General features: G+C 36.4%; 5 protein-coding genes across 6 annotated transcripts; 4 read left to right on the top strand and 1 right to left on the bottom strand.

Moving 5' to 3' along the window:
• Positions 1-1089: 1089 nt before the first annotated feature.
• LOC116181028 (gastrula zinc finger protein XlCGF46.1-like) lies at positions 1090-3043 on the top strand. 2 transcript variants are annotated; one of them, XM_031501250.1, is made up of 2 exons: positions 1090-1228; positions 1283-3043. In XM_031501250.1, the coding sequence occupies exon 2, from the start codon at positions 1291-1293 to the stop codon at positions 2944-2946; it is 1656 nt and encodes a 551-aa protein (XP_031357110.1). In that variant the 5' UTR covers positions 1090-1228; positions 1283-1290; the 3' UTR covers positions 2947-3043. The 2 variants fall into 2 exon arrangements, with proteins under 2 accessions (XP_031357110.1, XP_031357111.1); XM_031501251.1 differs by having other exon boundaries at positions 1101-1228; positions 1271-3043.
• A 387-nt stretch (positions 3044-3430) lies between these two features.
• Positions 3431-4802, bottom strand: LOC116181029 (zinc finger protein 335-like). Its single transcript, XM_031501252.1, has one exon. It carries the CDS (start codon positions 4676-4678, stop codon positions 3488-3490), a length of 1191 nt encoding a protein of 396 aa, XP_031357112.1. The 5' UTR covers positions 4679-4802; the 3' UTR covers positions 3431-3487.
• Positions 4803-6646: 1844 nt separating this feature from the next.
• On the top strand, positions 6647-8928 carry LOC116180866 (oocyte zinc finger protein XlCOF6-like). Its single transcript, XM_031501034.1, has 2 exons — positions 6647-6765; positions 6821-8928. Exon 2 carries the CDS (start codon positions 6823-6825, stop codon positions 8647-8649), a length of 1827 nt encoding a protein of 608 aa, XP_031356894.1. The 5' UTR covers positions 6647-6765; positions 6821-6822; the 3' UTR covers positions 8650-8928.
• Positions 8929-10551: 1623 nt separating this feature from the next.
• LOC116180868 (gastrula zinc finger protein XlCGF46.1-like) lies at positions 10552-12485 on the top strand. Its single transcript, XM_031501036.1, has one exon. It carries the CDS (start codon positions 10634-10636, stop codon positions 11909-11911), a length of 1278 nt encoding a protein of 425 aa, XP_031356896.1. The 5' UTR covers positions 10552-10633; the 3' UTR covers positions 11912-12485.
• A 5503-nt stretch (positions 12486-17988) lies between these two features.
• On the top strand, positions 17989-19927 carry LOC116180867 (gastrula zinc finger protein XlCGF46.1-like). Its single transcript, XM_031501035.1, has one exon. The coding sequence runs from the start codon at positions 18097-18099 to the stop codon at positions 19444-19446; it is 1350 nt and encodes a 449-aa protein (XP_031356895.1). The 5' UTR covers positions 17989-18096; the 3' UTR covers positions 19447-19927.
• Positions 19928-21894: the final 1967 nt, after the last annotated feature.

The following is a 21894-nucleotide window of genomic DNA, read 5'->3' as shown; positions in this document are numbered from 1 at the left end:
GTAGAATCCAAAACAATTCGTACTTTTTCGATCAGACTTCTCAATCAAAAGTTATAGACTAGAAACCAATTTCGAAAAAAAATTCAAAGGGCTGTAACTTTTGAACTAGTAGCCCAATCTTGGAACTGTTTGAAATTATGGATTCTACAGGCCACATTCTATAAGAAAATTTTTTTCCGGGTCGATCTGAGACAATTTTTTTTTCGGGGCTCAAAAAAAAGGCAGTGTATAACCTTCTTTTTTACCAAAAATCGACTACACCAAAATTTCTCGGGAAAACACTTTTTCTTATTAATTTGGGTGCGTAGAATCCAAATCAATTCGTACTTTTTCGATCAGACTTCTCAATCAAAAGTTATAGACTAGAAACCAATTTCGAAAAAAAATTCAAAGGGCTGTAACTTTTGAACTAGTAGCCCAATCTTGGAACTGTTTGAAATTATGGATTCTACAGGCCACATTCTATAAGAAAATTTTTTTCCGGGTCGATCTGAGACAATTTTTTTTCGGGGCTCAAAAAAAGGCAGTGTATAACCTTCCTTTTTTTACCAAAAAATCGACTACACCAAAATTTCTCGGGAAAACACTTTTCTTATTAATTTTGGTGCGTAGAATCCAAATCAATTCGTACTTTTTCGATCAGACTTCTCAATCAAAAGTTATAGACTAGAAACCAATTTCGAAAAAAAAAATTCAAAGGGCTGTAACTTTTGAACTAGTAGCCCAATCTTGGAACTGTTTGAAATTATGGATTCTACAGGCCACATTCTATAAGAAAATTTTTTTTCCGGGTCGATCTGAAACAATTTTTCTTTCGGGGCTCAAAAACAGGGAGTGTAACCTTCTTTTTTTTACCAAAAATCGACTACACCAAAATTTCTCGGGAAAACACTTTTTCTTATTAATTTGGGTGCGTGGAATCCAAAACCATTCGTACTTTTTCGATCAGACCTCTCAATCAAAAGTTATGGACCAAATAAAAATTTCAACTATATATAATTAAAGAAAAAATAAATAAATATGTAATAAAAAAAGGTTGTCCAAAAGTTGATCCGTGGACATACTGTATATGCGCATGCCCCTCGTGACCACCGTCAAGTTACTCTCTGTAGCAGTATTTTTACAACTGTCAAACCCAGAGAGTAGTCAAAAATCAACTTCATTGCATATTGCTACAAGATATTAGTACAGATTTAAATATACTATTTAAATCTGTGATATTAGAAAAGTAAGTCCGTACTATTTCAGACGATATTGCAATAACCTGCAGCGATATTTTTAGATTGAATCATGTCGTCGACGGTTGGGGAGGGGGAGCTCATTAAGGTGGAGCCAAAAGAAGAAGAAGAGATCCATACATTTATGGATGAAATGGTTTGCGTAAATAGCACCAATCCATTGTTGGTACAGGAAGGCAACATTGGGACCGAAATCGGCTCCAATAAGGCGTATTTTTGTTTCCATTGTAATTACGCAACAACAACAAAGAGTTATCTGAAGAAACATGTTACAAGGCATAGCGCTTCTAAAAATTTTAAATGTGACCAGTGCGATTACACAGCATGTAGAAAGGCCTACTTGAAGGCGCATGTGTTAATACACGATAAAAGCACACCGTTTAAATGTGAACAGTGCGATTATGTAACGAATGGAAAGTATTATTTCAAACAACACCTTTTATCACACAATGCTTCAAAACAGTTTACATGTGACCAGTGCAATTACGCAACACACAACAAGAACAACTTAAAAGCACATCTCGTAAGACACAGCAGTTCTAAAAATTTTAAGTGTAACGAGTGCAATTATGTCACAAACAGAGAGGGATATTTAAAAATTCATCTTAAAACGCATAGCACGTCTAAGCACTTGAAATGTGCGAATTGCAATTACACAACGAATCAAAAGAACTATCTCAAACAGCACCTTTTAACACACCGCACTGACGGAGAATTTAAATGTGAACAGTGCAATTATTCTACATGTAAAAAGTCACTTTTCAACTTGCACCTTTTAAAACACAGCACCGTTTACAATTTTAAATGTGACCAGTGTGATTATGTCACGAAGAGAAGGACGCTTTTAAACAGGCATCTTTTAAAACACAACACTTCGAAAGATATCAAGTGTGATCAATGCGATTTTGTTACATTTACAAAGGAATGTCTACAAAAACACCGTTTAAGGCACAGCACTTCTAAGACTTTCAAGTGTGAGCACTGCAACTATGAAACTTGTAGAGGGGTGCACTTTAGAAAACACCTCTTGGTGCACACTTCCAAGGACTTTAAGTGTGACCAGTGCGCCTATGCGACTACTACAAGTGAATATTTAAAGATTCACCTGTTGCAAAAACACAGTGCATCCAAAAAGTTTAAATGTGATCAGTGCAGTTACGGTACAAATTTGCAGAATCTTTTCAGCAGACACCTTTTAACACACAATAGTAAAAACCTCAAGTGTGACAAGTGCGATTACGTAACGAGTATAGCTGGGAGTCTTAGGGTACATCTTATAACGCACAACATTTCCAAAGACTTCAAATGCGACCGGTGCGAGTACGTGACACACAGAAAAGGAGCCTTGAGAACCCACCTTTTGACCCACGGCGCCTCCAAAGATATTAAGTGTGACCAGTGCAGTTACGTGACCCATACGAAAAGGTTGTTAAAAGCACATCTTCAGGTGCACAGCACGTCTAAGAACTTCAAGTGTGAACATTGCGATTACGCAACTAACGTGCACAATAACCTCAGACAACATCTTCTAATACACAGGGCGTCCAATTTAAAATGTGATCGGTGCGATTACGCGACAAGTGTAAAGACTCATCTAAAGTCACACATGCTGAAACATAGCACTTCTAAAGAGTTTAAATGTAAACATTGTAAATATGCGACGAATAGAAAGCAGACCTTGAAGGGACATATGAAACGGCACTCTTAAAACATTGTACTTAGCATAATGTAAATTAATGTAGAATGATTAAGTGTAAGATCACCCTGTATATAAAAAACTATGCATTAAAATAACTACCAGATGATCATAAATGATTGATGACACCTTGATTCAAGGTCAAGGTGGTAAGAGGGCCAACGCAAAAGGTTTTTTTCAGACAAAGCGATAGTCCAAAAGTCGAAAAATTTTGGATTTTTCTTTTCCAGAGTCGTTTTCACTCCTTTCCCCTAGGCAAGCAAAGAAACAACCTAGAAAGCTATGGAAATGCTCAGCGAAAGCGAAAAAAATGCACTAGAGGGGTATCATAAAATTTTAGAGATTCTGGAAAGCGTTTCCAGGACTCTCCAATGTTGTACTGCTTCTAATTATACAGGGTGTTCCCCTACAAACACTGCACTCTTTGATGCTAAGCAAATAATATCTACTTAGTCTTCTATAGGTAATATACTATTATTTTCAAATATTAACAACATTACAAACTAACAATCTTCTATTGAACTTGAACTAAGGCAACAAAGTATATACATACTCAAAGTAAGTGTTTCAATGTGTTGTGTGTGGCGAGATGCTTCCTTAAGGTTCGTTTATAATTTGTGGTAAAACTACAATGACAACAAAAGAACTTTTTGAAAGCCTTGTGAGTTAAAAAGTGAACCTTCAAGTAATCCTTATTGTTTGTAGCGTAATCGCATTGGTCACATTTAAGGTCTTTTGAAGTGGAATGGAGGTTTAAGCAATGAATCTTTAAGTTCCCCTTCCACTTTGTTGCATAATTGCACTGGCCACAATGAAACTGTTTGGAACTGTTGTGTGTTAAAAGATGACGCTTTAAAATATATTGATTGTGTGCGGCATAGTCGCACTGATTACAAATGAAATCTTTGGAAATTTTGTGTGTTAGAAAGTGAATCTTTAAGTTGCCGTTAGTATTCGTTGCGTAATTACACAGGTCACACTTAAAGGCTTTGGAAATAGTGGTCGAGGTGGTGGTGTGCGTTAAAAAATGACGCTCCAGGTTCCTCTTGTAATTTGTGGAGTAATTACACCGGTCACAATTAAAATCTTTAAGAACTTTGTGAGTTAAAAAGTGAGCCTTTAAGTGTATCTTATTGTTTGTAGCATAACTGCACTGATCACACTTAAAGTCCTTGGAAGTGGAGGCGTGTTGAAGAAGATGATTCTTAAAGCTCTCCTTCCATTTCGTTGCAAAATTGCACTGGCCACACTGAAACTGTTTAAAAACGAAAACGGTGTGCCTTAAAAGATGACACTTTAAAGCAGATCGAATATGCGTGGCGTAATTACACTGGTCACACTTCAGGCTTTTTTCTCGTTTTTTGGTGTCGAGGTGTGTTAAAAGGTGCTTTTTCAAGTTCTCCTTCCATTTTGTTGCAAAATTACACTGGTCACATTGAAATCGTTTGGAATTACTGTGACTTACAAGATGACGCTTTAACGAAGACTTAAAATGCGCGGTATAATTACACTGATCACAAATAAAATTTTTAGAAACAGTGTGTTTCTTTTCAACTGCAGGAAGATAACGCGCAACTTCATCTTCTTTCAGTGATACGTTTGTCACCGGATTTGCACAGGTCACATTGTATTCCTGCTTTATTGAAGCAGATGTTTCGTTCTCGAAATCCATTTTCTCCATGAACGCTTTGATTTCCTCTTCATTTTCAGTTTTGACAATCGCAACGATATCTTGGGTGGTCATGACTGAGCAATGGAATACTTGATTTCTTCCTATTTATTATTTATATAAACAAATGCACTAACAAAATATGACGGGAGCACAGTTCAGTTCACTTTGGGCAGGGCTTGCATCTTTTTAGGTGCCCCTTCCCCCAAAAGGTTGATGCACCCATGTTCATAAAGTAGGTAACTGAGTTACCGAAGTACCCAACTACACGCTGGCGGTCCGTGTACCATTCTTGACTGACACGATTTATACAGGGTGTAACATACACGTATATTAAACAATTGATGGGTGATAGAGGGGCATTAAAACTGATGTTTTGCAAATAAACCAAGAGTCTAAAATGTCTCACTTGCTTTTCTTCCTCATTTTTTCCACCAACATAGAAGAATGTCGCTGATGATTCGCCTAAGATTTCGGGTGTGCCCTTTTTATCATTCTATACATGGAAAGTTCTAACAGGACAAGAAAAGTACTGGTTCTGACGGCATATAAAGGCCGTATTAGACGATGCAATTTTTATTGCAATCCTTGCAGCAACTATTGCTGCTATTATTGCAGCAATTATTGCAAAAAGATGCAATGATTACACTATGCAATTTAATTGGCAATGTTTTTATACCCAATTCTAATCATGTATTGGTGCCAATGAAAGTAGAATTGGCATCACTGGGAAATACTTGAAAGCAACTTCACGTCTGTTGTAGACCAGGAAACGTGTGTTTTGTGACGATTCCTTTGTTGAAGGCCGTGCAATTTATTATTTATATTTGCACGCACTTATTCACACTCAGGTTCGTTAAATTCATTGAGCCTGGTCCAAAAACGTCGTCGTCTTCTTTGTTTCTTTTTTTTAAAGAGCAACAGCAGACGCAATAACTAAAGATGCGGCAGCAATATCCATTTTTGAATTCCTCGTAAATAGGTTATTTCAGTTTTAACTTTAAATAACAAACCTGTATATAGCATAAGGGGGTAATGTTCTCCAGTGCATACCACTTTATTTTTTTTATAAATTAAATGTTACTAAAATATTTACCAAATTGCAAGAAAAATTGCAAGAAAAATAGCACAAGTTCTATAACCAGAAAATTGCAGAATGTCTTGCTGCAATATTTGGCGCAAGAAATTGCACGTGCAATTTTAACATACACGGAGCAATTTTTCGTGCAATTTTCTTGCGGCAATGAATTGCTGCAAAAATTGCAATAAAAATTGCATCGTCTAATACGGCCTTAAGAGTCCAGAAAGCATTGGACAAAGCCTGGGTTTTCAATAAAAAAACACATTTACTGAAAGTTTCAAGTAGGTAGATTGGCGAGATTATATGAGCAACTCAAGAGGACCAGAAGAAGAAATCAACAATACTTGATGAAGATGAGAGTAAGATTTTAAGAAGATTTGAAGAACACCATGGAATGTGACGAGCAGATTGTCCATTTAGAACAAATTTAACACGACCGCCAAAAAACAAGGAAATGCAGAATAATAATAATAAATGGAGATATATTATGAAGGCACGATGATGGTTTAACGAATGGGCGAAGAAGGCGTGTAAGAGGGTGTGGGGGGGGGGGGTAGAAGGATACTGGACAGTTTAAAAATAACTTTTTTTTATTTTAAAGCAACGAGGTTTCGAGAAAATGTACTCAAAATTTAAGGAACATCGGAGAAGAACAATTCAAGATGACTCAAAAAATACATAAAGAAGAAAGAAGAAGATAAAGATAAATAATGAATTTTTCGAGAAGAAAGAAAAAAAAAGAGATGTAGGTGAAGAAAACCTGAAAAAGTCGCGAAGAAAATATATGACGAAGACGTGAAAGAAACATAAGCGAGGGCATGAACGAGACGTGAGTGACACAAGCATGTCTTGGGGGGCACACGTCGGTCTTTTTGTTCACTAATCAATTGAAGGGAAACGTTCGAGGATACAGTATAAAATAAAACCCATCGATACGCCACTGGCATGTGACGCTAATGAGGCTGAAATGAACCAATCAGAGCTATGGTAGGCATTGAACTAAAAAATTGCATCTAAAGCTGAATTTGCCGTTTGGGGTTATTCAATATTCAATACTAGAGCAATAAATAGACTGTGACGGGTAACAAATATCCCAAACTTTATTTACACACATTTAAACACGTTATTGATGGTAGATATGGATGGAAATGATGTGGTACCATTCATTAAGATCGAACCAAAACAAGAAGAAGAAATCGATTCCAATCTTCAAGGAAGCACTTTAGTAACCAATGAAGCATTGGTTAAAATAAAGGACGAAATTATCATTGCTGCCCATTGCTCCAAATTACTCGATAATGAAGAATTACAACAACAAACTGATTCTGGATGGAACATTGAAAATAAAATTGCCAATGATTTTGAAGGTGATTTATCAAAGCATAATGCTCATTATGATTTTGGAACAACTCAAACTCAAACATGCAAAATGCTACGATGTGCTTATTGTGATTACAAGACAAATAGCATGTTAGATATTAAGCAACACTTTTTAACTCATACAGTTACTGCAGACTTTAAATGTGCCAATTGTGATTATGAGACAAATAACAAACACCACTTTAAACGACACCTTTTAAAATATGAGGTTTCTAAACATTTTAAATGTGCCAATTGTGATTACAAGACAAGTAACAAATCCAACTTTAAACGACACCTTTTAACACATACCAATTCTAAAGAATTTAAATGTGCTCATTGCGATTACGGGACAAATTACAAAGCCAGCTTTAACCAACACCTTTTAGATCATACTGATTCTAAAAATTTGAAATGTGCTAATTGTGATTATGGGACGAATAACAATTCCAGCTTTAAACAACACCTTTTGACACATAGCGATTCCAAAGATTTTAAATGTGCTCATTGTGATTATGGAACAAACAATAAAAAATGTCTTAAAGGTCACATTTTAAGACACAAACTTTCTTGTGATGTGCTAAAATGTGCTAATTGTGATTACGAGACAAGTAACAAATATCACTTTAAACAACACCTTGTAAATCATACCGATTCTAAACTTTTTAAATGTGCTAAATGTAATTTCGAGACTAATTACAAAGCGAACTTCAAACAACACGTTTTAAAACATACTGATTCCAAAGCTTTTAAATGTGCTAATTGTGATTACAAGACAAATAACAAATACCACTTTAAACGACACCTTTTAAATCATACCGATTCTAAAGATTTTAAATGTGGTAATTGTGAGTACGAAACAAATCACAAATACTACTTTAAACAACACCTTTTAAATCATACTGATTCCAAAGATTTTAAATGTGCTAATTGCGACTACGAGACAAACGACAAACACAACTTTAATCTACACCTTTTAATACACACGAATTTTAAATACTTTAAATGTCCTATTTGTGATTACGAGACACTTTACAAATCCAGCTTTAAACAACATCTTTTAAATCATTCCGATTCTAAAGCTTTTAAGTGTGTTAATTGTGATTATGTAACAAATTATAGAACGAACTTTAAACGACACCTTTTAAAACATACCGGCTCTAAAGATTTTAAATGTGCCAAATGTAACTACGAGACATGTAACAAATACCACTTTAAACAACACCTTTTAAATCATTCCGATTCTAAAGATTTTAAATGTTCTCATTGCAATTATGGAACAAATAATAAAAAATGTTTTGATGAACACATTGTGAAACACAACGGTTCTAATAATCTGCTAAAATGCGCTAATTGTCAATATGAGACAAATAACAAAAAGAACTTTAAACGACATCTTTTAAATCATACTGAATTTAAAGATTTTAAATGTGCTAATTGTAATTACGAGACAAATTGCAAATCCACCTTAAAAAAACATCTTTTAAAGCATATTGATTCTAAAGATTTCAAATGTGCTAAATGTTATTACGCGACTAATTACAAAATGAACTTTAAACGACACCTGTTAAGACATAAAGATACTACAGATTTTAAATGTGCTTAGTGTGATTATGGAACAAATGATAAACGATGTCGTATTGAAAAGTTTTTTTAGTTCGTTAAGATTTTTTTAGGATCAGATTTTGTTTCTTTTTATATAATTATGGACGACGCCTGTTAAAACATGAAATTTCTAAAGATTTTAAATGTGCTCATTGCCGTTATGAGACAGATAACAGTTTCTCTATTAAACGCCATCTACTTCAAGTAAAAATTGAATTATATAGTCTGTAGTCCTAGCTTTTTTTATCTATTGTAAGATTGGTTGACATTTACTTACTTGTGGAGATTGCAATAAAATCAATAAATATCTATACAGGATGCCCATAATGTATGGAATATACGAGTAGTATATATCTCGGTAAATATGGAATGTATACAAAATTGTTCTATACGAAAGTTGTTTAATATTTTATTTCCCATAAAAGGCAGCATTCAGTTGTTTTTATTTCAGAAAACAATTGAATTTTTTTAAATGGCAATGTACTTTTCATTAGGTTCATTTGATAGAGATTTTTTCGATTACATAGCCTTTTAGTACCCTTTATTCAAGAACAGTTTTCATCAAACTAACTAACACACATCAATCACGTTAATCTAGATATCCTACATCAAAACAAAACAAATGAACGTATACGTTTTGGCAGTGGCATATCCTATCGCAAAAAGCTTGAAATAAAATTAATTTATTCTACGACGGTGCTAACGTGTTCAGGCCCGTAGCCAGAATGACGTAGCAGGGATGGCCTTTTTTTTCTAGGTGGGGCTTAAGAAATGTTTGATAAAGGCTTCTCCTGTAATTTTTGTAAAGGAACCTTTCCAGTGGGGACAAGAGCACATTCTAGGTGGGGCTAGCCCCACCTGGCCACCCCCTAGCTACGGGCCTGAACGTGTTACGTCATTGAAATTTCATGCTATCATTCATTGCTATTTCAAAAAAATCAATTGTTTTTCGTCATTCATTTGTTTTCTGACATAAAAACGATAGAATGGAACTACCAAGTTTTTTTATCGCATCAAATGTAGGATTTTATTACCTTTTTAACAATATAAGCATGTTGCTATTTATCTTTTACATATTTTTTGTAATTCCACAATTTCTAATAATTCACAGTGTCTTTCGATTTCCAAAGCCTCTCAGTAATTAATAGAGGCCGTTATAAATTATAAATAATTGAATTTATAAAAAATTTACTCTAAATAAAATAAAACAAAAACTTAAAAAAATCAAAATAGAAAGTTTAAATAAAAATAAGAGAAAAATAATTATCTCAATAAATGTTCAAGACCACACCTCCCAGGAAATTGTTGATTCAGCCATTTTTTAACGTTTATAGCAAAATGAGGTAGGACACCATCGTGCTGAAATAACATTTCTAATTTAAATTAATTTTAGCTGTTCAGCGTATGTTAGTACATTTCATGATTAGTGTCCCTGCAATGTCACGACCTTCTGCGTTATTCAATTTTTACTGGACATCTACTTTTTGAAAAAGGACGAATTGAGGCTAAACTACTCATTTTAGATATCATGTGTAATACATAAAGTCACACTAAAATTGACCAAGGAATCGAAATATGTAATAATATACAGGGGGTTCCATTTAAAAAAAATCCCCAGGGCACAAATGCTGATAAAGGCCCCAGTCTGAAAGAAAGGAGAGGGGAAAGCTCCTGGAAGACTCTTTGGCGCTCTTTTAAAAGACCATTCAAAACCTTATAATACTCATAGGCGTGCCCTTAAAGGTTTTGGTGAAATCACTTCAATTGTTTATTGTGACCCAGAAAGGCTCTTAAAAACCCATAAAATTCGCAGAAGGCGCAAAGGAGACATACTTGTTTTAGTGCCCTCTACCGTCCAACAATTGTTTAACACACGTATATGATACACCCTGTATAAGACGCGTCAGTTATCTTGTTTTGCTAGAGTGAACTAAAGAAGAAGAAACCGAGGATTTCAGTGCCCAGTCCACAGAGCAGGCCCAGTCATGGCCAACCAGGACATCATTGCGATTGTGAAGATTGAACGTGAAGAGGAAATCAACGCCTCCTTGGAGAAAGTCGATTTTGTAAACGAGACATCCGCTTCAATAAAGCAGGAATACGATGTGACCTGTGCAAATCCGGTGACACACATATCAATGAAAGAAGAACAGCGTTGTAAGGATGAAGTTGCACAGTATTTTCCGGTAGTCGAAAAGAAGTACAAATGTGTCCAGTGTGGTTACGCAACACATTTGAAGAACAGATTCAAAACTCACGAATTAACCCACAACACCACCAAAGATTTTGCGTGTGATCAGTGTAATTATGCCACGCATACTCAGTTTTGTTTGAGGCGTCATCTCTCGACAGTACACGAAAATTCCGAAATCTTTCGTTGTGAACAGTGCAATTTTTCAACGAAATGGAAGAAGAGCTTCAAGAGCCATTGTCTGACGCACACCACATTCAGACCGTTCAAATGTGACCACTGCGATTATGCGACGCATAATAAGGGCAACCTAAAAATGCACGGTTTGTCGGCCCACATAGCTTCCAAAGATTTTGTTTGCGACGAGTGTAATTACTCCACACATAAACACTATAATTTCAAGCGTCATCTTTTAGCGCATAACAATTACAAACACTTTCAATGTGACCGATGCAATTTTGCAACCAAATGGAAGGAGAGCTTTAAGTATCATCTTCTTCAGCACACCACCGCTTCCAAAGACTTTAATTGTGATCAGTGCAATTACGCAACAAACTGGAAGAGCAACTTGAAAAACCATCTTTTAACACACCTCGCTACCAAAAATTTGAATTGTGACCAGTGTAATTACGTCACACGTAACCGATCTTCTTTAAAATGTCATCTTTTAACACACACCACTTCAAACGCCTTTAAATGTGACCAGTGCGTTTACGCAACGAATAACAAGTACAGCTTCAAGATTCATTCTTTGTGCCATAGCACTTCCAAAGATTTCGCTTGCGATCAGTGTAACTACGCCACGCATAATCCATTTTATTTAAAGCGTCATCTTTTCGTAACGCATAACACTTTCAAACAGTTTCGGTGTGCTCAATGCAATTTTGCAACCAAATGGAAGGTGAGCTTAAAAACTCACTTGTTAACACACGCTAAAAATAACAATAAGGCTCAGTTTTTAACTCGCAAACGTTTGGAAAATTTCATTTGTGATCAGTGTAATTATACCACAAATTGGAAGGGGAACTTCAAGAATCATCTTTTAACACACGCCACCTCTAAACAAGTTTAGTGTATTTTATGGAGACTGTTTTCAATGTTATTATTAAAGAGGAGCAAAAAGAAGAACAAATCTAAGCAGTCTCCAAGGAGTAGGTATCTTCGTTTCCATTGCATTATCTAAAGAACACGCAGTGCTTTTAAAGATTTTAAATGTGGTCAGTGGGATTATGTGACAAGTTAATACAAGGCACTTAAAGGTGCATTCATTGAAGCATGTGCTTAGCATAATGTAAATTATTATTATAGTTATTCGTTTTTGTATGGTGAAGGGAGTTTGCACAGCACACTCTCGGTATATTATATCTGAATTAAGTATGTTTACATAGTATCTGAAATCGATAGCACAAACAATCGCTGGGTTGTAGTTGGTATACTGTACAGGATCATTGGTTACGTAATGGGTACCTATATATACCACAATGCATTGCATCACTGTTCCTATGGTTTCCTACTTATTCGGTTGTATCGATTGCAGATACTATGTAAACATACTTAACTCAGATGTAATATACCGATGACAAGCTTGCAAACTTAGGAAAATCCTACTTTATATAAAATATACAATGGTAAACATTAAAATCAGTACCAAGTGATCATAAATGATTGATTAAAATAAAATTGTTAGTGATTTTTGACAAATTTATTAATGCAAAGAATCAAGGGTCCAAAAATTTACAGTTCTTTGTAGTAAGAGGCTACCTAGCTTTTTGAGCCCCCTTTTGAAGTGACTACTTATCGCTCGGCAGGCATAAAAACAAGAGCATTTTGAACGGGAATAAAATCATATTGTTTAAAGCGCATTTGAACAGAAATATGGCATTAAAATCGCGTACGATTATTGTTACGTGTTAGTTTGGTGCTTTATAAGCGATATTTGATATTTAGTAGGACGATGCGTAGGACAAATGCCGATGGCGCGGCTTCGAACCCCCCGAGCGGACGCTTTTTTTTTCTTATAATAGGTCGCGGTAAAAAGAAGAGGCCGAAGGATTGCGAGAGAGAAAGAAGTCGTCACTTCTGTCGCCACATTCAAAATATCTATCCCATTAAACAAGTTCTGATCTCAATGAAATGGGCGTCTTTCGACTTGAAATTCACGGACAAGATTTTTAAAATTTCAACATGTAGAAAGGTCTGATAGGGTAAAGAAAGTGTATAATGTGCCTAAAAAGGTTTGGGAGAGTCTAGAAAGGGTTGAAACCGACCAGAAAGGACGCTAAAAAAAGCCCATGAAGGCTGTGAGGGAAGCACCCTATGATCCTGGAAGGCGTTTGAATTTTCAAAAGCAGTCTATGGCATTTTATATGATCTCCAGAGTCCTTACAATTTTCAGGAGAAGATATACTATGCTGAACCTGGCCCAGTTCAAGGTCGCTCGCCACCTGGTAGTGATTTTGGAAAGCAGGTGAAGGTAAAATGGCCCTATTTTGTAATGTCATTATTTCATTTTCAAGGTGAGTAATGTTCAATAACCTCCAATTTTTTGCGGTAGGTATAATAGTTCATTTTCAAGGTCATCACCGGTAAAGATCCTATTTTTGTGGTGTCATATTTCAAGGTTTGCCACATTTTCCAAGGTCATAAATGTGATTGTCGTACCTTATTAAATTTTCACGGGTAATGGGCCCATTTTTGTGGTGTACTACTTCAATTTCATGGCCATCAGAGGTCGACGACACCTTTTTATGTTATCAAGTTTTATTTTCAAGGTTATCAAAGTTCTATGATCTAATTTTTACGTGTCTATTTTCCTTTCCCAAGGTCATTCAAGGTCAGACATTTGTTTGCGCTGTCACATTCCATTTTCAAGATCATCGGAGATCAATGACTTTACTTATTGCAGCGTCGAATTTTGCATTCAAGGTCATCCAAGGTCAATAAACCATTTAAAATTAAAAAATGAAATACACCACCACAGAAATGGGGTTATTGACCTTTGATTGCCTTGAGAATAAACCATGGCTAAAAAATGGTAGTCCTTGACCTTTGCTACCTTGAAAATAAAATAACATCGCACAATGGAGGTCATTGAGCTTTTGATAACCTTGAAAATAAAATGACACCACAAATCTGACCTTTAATCACCTAGAAAATGGCATATTACACCGCCGAAAGAATGTAGGTCATTGATCTTTGATAACCTTGAAAATGAATTAGGACACTAAAAAAATTACCTCTGAATACCTTGAAATAGTGTCGACCTTTGGTAACCTTGAAAGTGAAATATGACAAAAATTAGATCACCGCCACCTTTAAACTTCACCTAGACATACTTTCCGAAATCACCACCAGATGGCGAGTAACCTGAACCAGGTTCGCCCCTATCTACTTCCAGGATACTATCCCAGAGCTAGGCGAGATTAGAGTGCTGTGGGGAAAAAGTAATCTCTGTGGGGGGGGGGGGGGGTATTTGGCGTAGAGAAAATAATCAGCTTCATTCTTCTATGTGGTTGAGAAAAAATGAAGTGATGGAACGCCTCGTAGGTCTCAAACCAAACATTTTAGACTTTTGGGGTATTTGTAAAAATTAACGTGGTTTCAGTGCCCTCTACCGCCCAACAATTGTTTACATTACGTATAGTCGTAACACCCTGTATAAGGCGCGTCAGTCATTTGTTTTGTTAGTGCCTTTGTTTATAATTAAAAAAAAGAAAAAATTCATTCCGTCATGGCCACCCAAGATATCATTGCGATTGTGAAGACTGAACGTGAAGAGGAAATCGACGCCTACTTAGAGAAGATGGATTTTGTGAACGAAACAATTGATTCGATAAAGCCGGAGTTCGGTGAGGAAATTGCGACCTGTGCAAATCACGTGACAAACGTATCACTGCAAGAAGAACAAAAGTGTAATAGGGTGGTTGAAAAGAAATACAAATGTGGCCAGTGTGGCTACGCAACACATTTAACGAATAGATTAAAAATTCACGAATTAACCCACAACGCTTCCAAAGATTTCGTTTGTGAACATTGTAATTATGCCACGCATACGCAGATTAGTTTAAGGCGTCATCTCTCAGTACATGAAAATGTCAAAAGCTTTCGCTGTGAACAGTGTCATTTTTCGACAATATGGAAGAAAAGCTTAAAGAGCCATCTTCTCAAGCACACCACTTTCAGACCGTTTAAATGTGACCAGTGCAATTACGCAACGAACAAGAGCAATTTAAAGACTCATCTTGCTTGCGATCAGTGCAATTATACCACACATGATGCCGCACATTTAAAACGTCATCTTTTAACGCATCGTACTTTGAAACAATTTTGTTGCGCCCAATGCAATTTTGCAACCAAATGGAAGATGAGCCTAAAAACTCATTTGTTAACACACGCTACTTTTAAAAGTCTTAAGTGTGACAAGTGCAATTATGCTACAAATATCAAGGGCTATTTAAAGAATCACCTTTTAACTCACAAATCTTCCAAGGATTTCATTTGTGATCAGTGTAACTATACCACAAATTATAAGCAGAACTTAAAGATTCATCGTTTAGCACACGCCACCTCCAAACGAGTTTAGTGTATCCTATGGGGACTGTTTTCAGTGTTATAATTGAGATATTTTAGATCATGTCTATATGGCTGAGGCATTTGTCCATCTCCTACTCTAAAAAGAGCTATTGTAAACACATATTTGTTACTAAGGTTTCTACATAAATATATAATATATTGTAACATTAGTTTCAAAATAATGGCTAATACAGGGTGAACATTTGACTAGAACACTAGATTTTTCTTAAAGAAACTTTACGGTATCAAAAATTGTAAAACGTTTGCTACCAATTTGGGTACTTTAAATTTATTGAAATACGTAGATTGGTAGCCATTTTATAATTTTGGATACCATAAAAATCTGCTTTAACAAAAGCGTTGTTTTGAAGATACATCTAGTAGTGTTCCAGACAAGACGTTCACCCTGTATAAAAAGTATAGAAAATGCCCTATGTAGTTCATTAACCATGTACCGGGTGACCCAATAAGATTGTTCCTCGGCCATATCTCAAGAACCGTTCGTCATATGACTTAGGGGTAAAAAAATTATTGGGTAAATCGGTTATGAAGAATGACCAACAGGGGGCGTAACTGTCATCTTAAATTTTTAAATTGCATTTTCTTTAAATTTCGCATAATAAACTAAACATTTTTTTTTCAAATTTTTAAAGAGAACCAATTTTTCTATAATTTTCGTAAAAATAATAACTCAGTTATTTCAAAAACAAAGATGGCGTGGGACGTTCAATTGTTTTTGCAATAACCTGTTTTAACTTCTTAACCGTTTGACCAATTTTAACACATTTGGTATGGTTGAAAAGAGCATTCCTTTGGCAATGAGAATCAAGCAAAATATAGTTATTTTCGTTGAATCCTTCTCCGTCAGGGGGCTAGTTTTGACACTATGACCCACAATCCTAAAAAACTCAAATGGAATATGACTTTTTCTTTAAGAAAAAATAGTCAAATAACATCCAAAGAGGCCAGTGAAAACCGTTCTTCAAAATCTCGTTTAAGATCGCAGTTACGCCCCCTGTTGCTCATTTTTAGAACTTGAAAATATTTTCCAGCGATTCTTCATAACCGATTTACCCAATAATTTTTAAGTCATGCGACGAACGGTTCCTGAGATATGGCCGAGGAACAGTCTTATTGGGTCACCCGGTACATTATACACAATTATTGAAGAGGGTCTTGTACGATTCAACCAGTAGTTTGATTTTGTCAAAATTTGTATCCGGAAATAATAATACGTCAAATTATGTAGATCAGCAAAATGACAGCTTTTTTGTGTTTATGTCGTCCTGATAAAAAAATTCTGAAGGTCAAACACATTACAGTGGAGAGGATGTATGTCGATCAATTCCGACATCTTATTTATTCGTGATACAGTGACTGTCAACCTATTTGACAACCGTTCGCGTTTATGCGCTCCTGATTCTTTCCATGTTTTTTTAATGCAACAAGTTGTGAATAGAAATTTGTATCAGGAGTACGTGAGAAAGTATCTGTTAACAAATTTGAGATTAAACACCTCACTGAGAGAAGGTGCATCAGGAAAGCATAATACGCAAGAACGTCTCGATTAATAACTTTTATATGTTCCTAAATTTGTAAAAAATTGTATCAGGCGACCATAATACGTAAAATTATGTCGATTAGCAAAATGACACCTTTTTTGGGTTTATGTCATCCTGATAAAACAAAACCTATTTGACAACCGTTCGCGTTTATGCGATCCTGATTCTTTCCATGTTTTTTTAATGCAACAAGTTGTGAATAGAAATTTGTAGCAGGAGTACGTGATACGTGAGAAAGTATCTTTTAACAAATTTGAGATTAAACACACCTCACTGAGAGAAGGTGGTATCAGGAAAGCATAATACGCAAGAACGTCTCGATTAATAAATTTTATTTGTTCCTGAATTTGTAAAAAATTGTATCAGGAGACCATAATACGTAAAATTATGTCGATGACAAATTTGATGCTTTTTTTGCGTTTATGTCATCCAGAGGTAGCAATTACATTTCATGGGAGATACATTATATGGGAGAGGATGTCCGTTAATCAATTCTGACACCATTTCTGGTTTGTGCGATCCTTGTGATGGGTGCCAGAAATACATTACTCGTGATAATTAAGACGTTCGTCATCAAATTTGACTTATCTTTTCGCATTTATGTGATCCTGATGCGAGCAATTCTAAAAGGAAATGTATGTCAAAAGAACGAAACACTCATCAAAGTCTCTGTGAACAAATGTTACATGTTCTTGTGTTAAGAAGTTTTTGAATAGAAGATTGTATCAGGAGGACAAGAGGAAGTCATAACCTTTTTTGCGTATCCTGATTCAAAAACTTTGAAAGAGAAGTTTATGCCAGGAAGACATACCGAAAAAAAAAGATGGCTAATGGAAAAATAGTCTCTCTCTCAGAGAAGGAAATATTGATGCCATCTTTGGGATCCTATTTCTGATTCTTCAGATCATTCTGTCGCCTTTAATTCCTCCCAATACATTTTAACATTCTTCCAATGCTTTTTCTGGAGGACACGAACGCCACTGGTCGCATCTGCCCATGCGCTTTGTAAGGCACCGAGTGTTTTTTGGTTTTTTGCCTCTTGACCTTTTTTATTCATACATTCCAATTGGGGAAACTAGCCTTTTGGAGGGCAACACATTTATTCCAGAAGCCATTCGCAATCATGTCGGTTGATCCCACAATAGTTGTTAAAGTGGAGCCAAAACAAGAAGAGGAAATTAATGAAACTGTGTACCAAATGGTGTACATTAACAACACAGTTCCACTCACAATAAAGGAAGAAGAAAAAAAGTTCTCAATTCCAAGAGAATGTCCACCGTCCAAAAAGTTTAAATGTTACCATTGCAACTATAGCACAAATTCAAAGTGCAATCTAAAACATCATCTCCTAACTCACGGCGCTTTTAAAAGTTTTAAATGTGACCAGTGCGATTATGCCACAAACATCAAGGGACATCTGAAGATGCACTTTCTGAAACACAGCGACAAGAATTTGAAATGTGTCCAGTGCGATTATGTAACCAGTATCAAGGGGAATTTAAAGCAGCATCTTCTGACGCACAGCATTTCGAAAGATTACAAATGTGACCGGTGCGATTACGCAACTAGTATAAAACGAAATCTCAAGACGCATCTCGTAACGCATACCGCTTCCAAAGATTTTAAATGTGACCAGTGTAATTACGCGACAATTAGAAAAATGTGCTTTAAACAACATTTGTTGCGACATAAAGCTTTGAAAGAGTTAAAATGTGATGTTTGCAGTTACGCTACAAATATCAAGGGGCTTTTAAAGCGACATGTCTTGTCACACAGAAGTTCTAAAGAGTTTCAGTGCGATCGGTGTGATTATGGAACGAGTGTAAAGGAGCACTTGCAGCTACATTCTCTAAAACACACCGATTCTAAGGGTTTTAAATGTGACCGTTGTAGTTATGTAACGTGTACCAAGGGGAATTTAAAAACACATCTTTTGACACACAGTACCTTCAAAGATTTAAAATGTGATCAGTGCGATTATTCCACAAACAGAAAGGAGTGTTTCAAGCAGCACCTCTCAAGACACCTCGCCTTGAAGGAATTCAAATGTGAACAGTGTAGCTATGCGACGAACGTCAAGGGCCATTTCAAGCAACACCTCTTAACCCACCGCAAAAATTGCGACCTCGCGGGCCTCGTCTGCGACCTCTGCGATTATTCCACGAATAAAAAGGCGCTGCTAACGCAGCACACTTTAACGCATCACACCTCCAGAAACCTCAAGTGCGATTTGTGCGATTACGCGACGAGCATGAAGAAGAATCTCAAGGTGCATTATCTGACGCATAGTGCCGTTAAGGATTTTAAATGTGGTCAGTGCGATTACGCGACAAGCTTGAAGGGTAATCTCAAGACGCACCTTTTAAAGCACAGCACGTCCAAAGATTTGAAATGTGATCGCTGTAGTTACGCCACCAATAATAAGGTGTGCTTGAAGCGGCACGTTTTGACGCGGCACACGGAGGGAGTTTGAACATGAACTTTCAAAAAAATTTTATAAGTGGATAAAGTGCATTTAAAAATGTATCTAAAATACAAGAGGTATTGGAAAGAGAATTGAAAATGTAATGTCTATTGAAAATTTATTTATTTAGATAAAAGTGTTTGTATAAATAATGTATGTATACTTATGCTAATTAGAGGATCCCCTTCTAGTATTTCTTACGCATAGTCCAGCAGCGGGCATGAGATAAGGCAGCAACGTATACTGCATAGCATCGGAACTGCGTGCGCTCCTCTCTTCACAGAAGAAACGATTAGTCCAATAGAGCAATATTACACTGATGATAATACACTTCCACATGAATGCATATCCTAAAATAATATAAATGCATAGCTAACTACCTGTACAGTATAAGTTATAACAAACAAACAAGCAAGCAAGCAAGCAAACAAACAAACGAATAAGCAAACACGAGATTCAGATATGGTACATACAAAACAAAGTTTGGAGCACGCCATGCTTTAGAGAAACAGACCTCAGCACTTGCAAAATAACAACAAATTGTGAATTCAAAGATTGATGGTTAGTACGAGAAAGAATAAAAACTACTACAATCTCTAGTTACACTTTTCAATCACAGCAAACCTTGAGAAAAACCCGGTACGCCATCCCGCCATTACTCGCCAGCTCGGATCGGAATCCCGTAAACGATGTCAACTTTCCGTGAAGTTTCATTGTGAAAAATCCCATTTGTCCGCAGTCTTTTTTCCTATCGTGGCATTCTTTCTGATATAAGGGTAGGGGGCATCACAAAATCTTCAAAGAATCCGCAGGGCTCAAATCTTGAGATGATCTTTAGAGACGTCTTTTAGTCCATGCGAACAGATCCGGGGAAATTAAAGTAAGGCTCAGTGAAGGATAAAGGAACTCGTGAAGAAGGCGTGAGGGATTTGTGAAACACGTGCGTATGTTGGCGAATGAGACGTAAAAAGGCGTTACAAATGAAAATTATCTTCACAAAATATCCAGATAATCTTCAGAAGATCTTCAAAGGACTTTTAAAGTATCTTTCAGATGTTATCGAGAATTATTAGAGAATATTCTGGAAACCTTTAAAGAATCGATTCGGACGTTTTTTTTAGTGTCGAAGTATGACGGTTGAGGGCGAAATAGATTTGAAGAATGACAAGGAAGAGTTAAGTAAAGGGGGCGTGTAGAAGGCGTTAATGAAACGTAAGAAGAGGATGAATTGAGAGGTAAATAAGAACAAGTATAAATTGTGCACAACTCCTGTGCAGATAAAGCGCATTTTTTAAACCGAAATTGTTTTGTTCCACTCCCCCCCCCCCCCCCCCCGTACTTTGATAAGACAACAGAAAGAAGGGCAGTAGTTTGTAGAAAACGGTTCCTTTGTTGAGACCGTTAATTAGAATACAATGAAAGATAAAATTAATTTTTAACCCTCCCTCCCTCAGACCCCGTCGCTGACTAATCTCGAAGATCAGTCGCACGAGATAGATATAATTTGTACAAACCAATTTATTTCGATGAGACCTTTCATTAGAATACCATGAAGGGTAGAACATGTGCCCCCTCCCCCTCCGTCCCATTTTCTAAAGTTTAACTTGGCACCACTAAAGGCATGCGTATGCAAAATCAAAAACAGCATATAGGAAATAATTCGTGGGGGGGAGGGGGCCTTTTAGACAGCGAAATTTGATGACCGTCTGGCACACGTTCAAAGTATAAGCTACCTATTTCGCAAAAAAATTCAGGACTGTAGTCTCTAGGACCATTCCCCTAGAAATACTTCGAAACGGCAGAAGTGGGTCCGGACGGATGGACGGACAAAACGCAAACAATAGCACATTTTTTTTAATTCTTAAAAAATGCGCTAAAAAAGCGTAATTACGATTTGAAACAGGCACCAAAACAGATGCAAATAGAGAGAGAGAGAGAGAGAGATGCGAGAAAAGCGTAAATGAAAAGTGGGAGCGCAAAGGAAAACGAATCGCGAAGAAGACTCGATGGAGATTTAAATCAGACCGAAATGGGGAAGCAAAACAGGTAGAAGTATGGAAGACTTAAAGAAGGTGCGTAGGCGACGTATGGAAGAGGTGAAAGAGATGTCTATAGAGGACGTGAAGGCGTGAAGGAGGAGTATAGAACGGAGGCCAGGAGACGGGAATGAGACGAACAAAAACGCGAAGAGAGCCTTTTAGGAAGCGAAAAAAAATGGCGAGTAAATGTATATAGTGGGTTGGGTTGGACTGGCAGAGCGGCCTTGGTTGAAACTCCGCCCACTCAAAAATAAAGGCAAATCAAAAATAAGTAAACATCTTTTAAAATGGGTTTTTTAATGTTTGAGACGGATTTTAGAGTTCCCCCGAGTTCCTGACAGCCCAATTAAAGGTCCTGAAAGGCTCACAAAAGCTCTTACCGATTCCGGTCTCAAGGCGACGACCCTAAAAGCTTCCG

This window comes from Photinus pyralis, unplaced genomic scaffold, assembly GCF_008802855.1.
Source record: "Photinus pyralis isolate 1611_PpyrPB1 unplaced genomic scaffold, Ppyr1.3 Ppyr1.4_LG9, whole genome shotgun sequence".
NCBI lineage: Eukaryota > Metazoa > Arthropoda > Insecta > Coleoptera > Lampyridae > Photinus > Photinus pyralis.
Note: the sequence above shows the minus strand (reverse complement) of the source record. Positions and strands in the feature narration are given on the sequence as shown.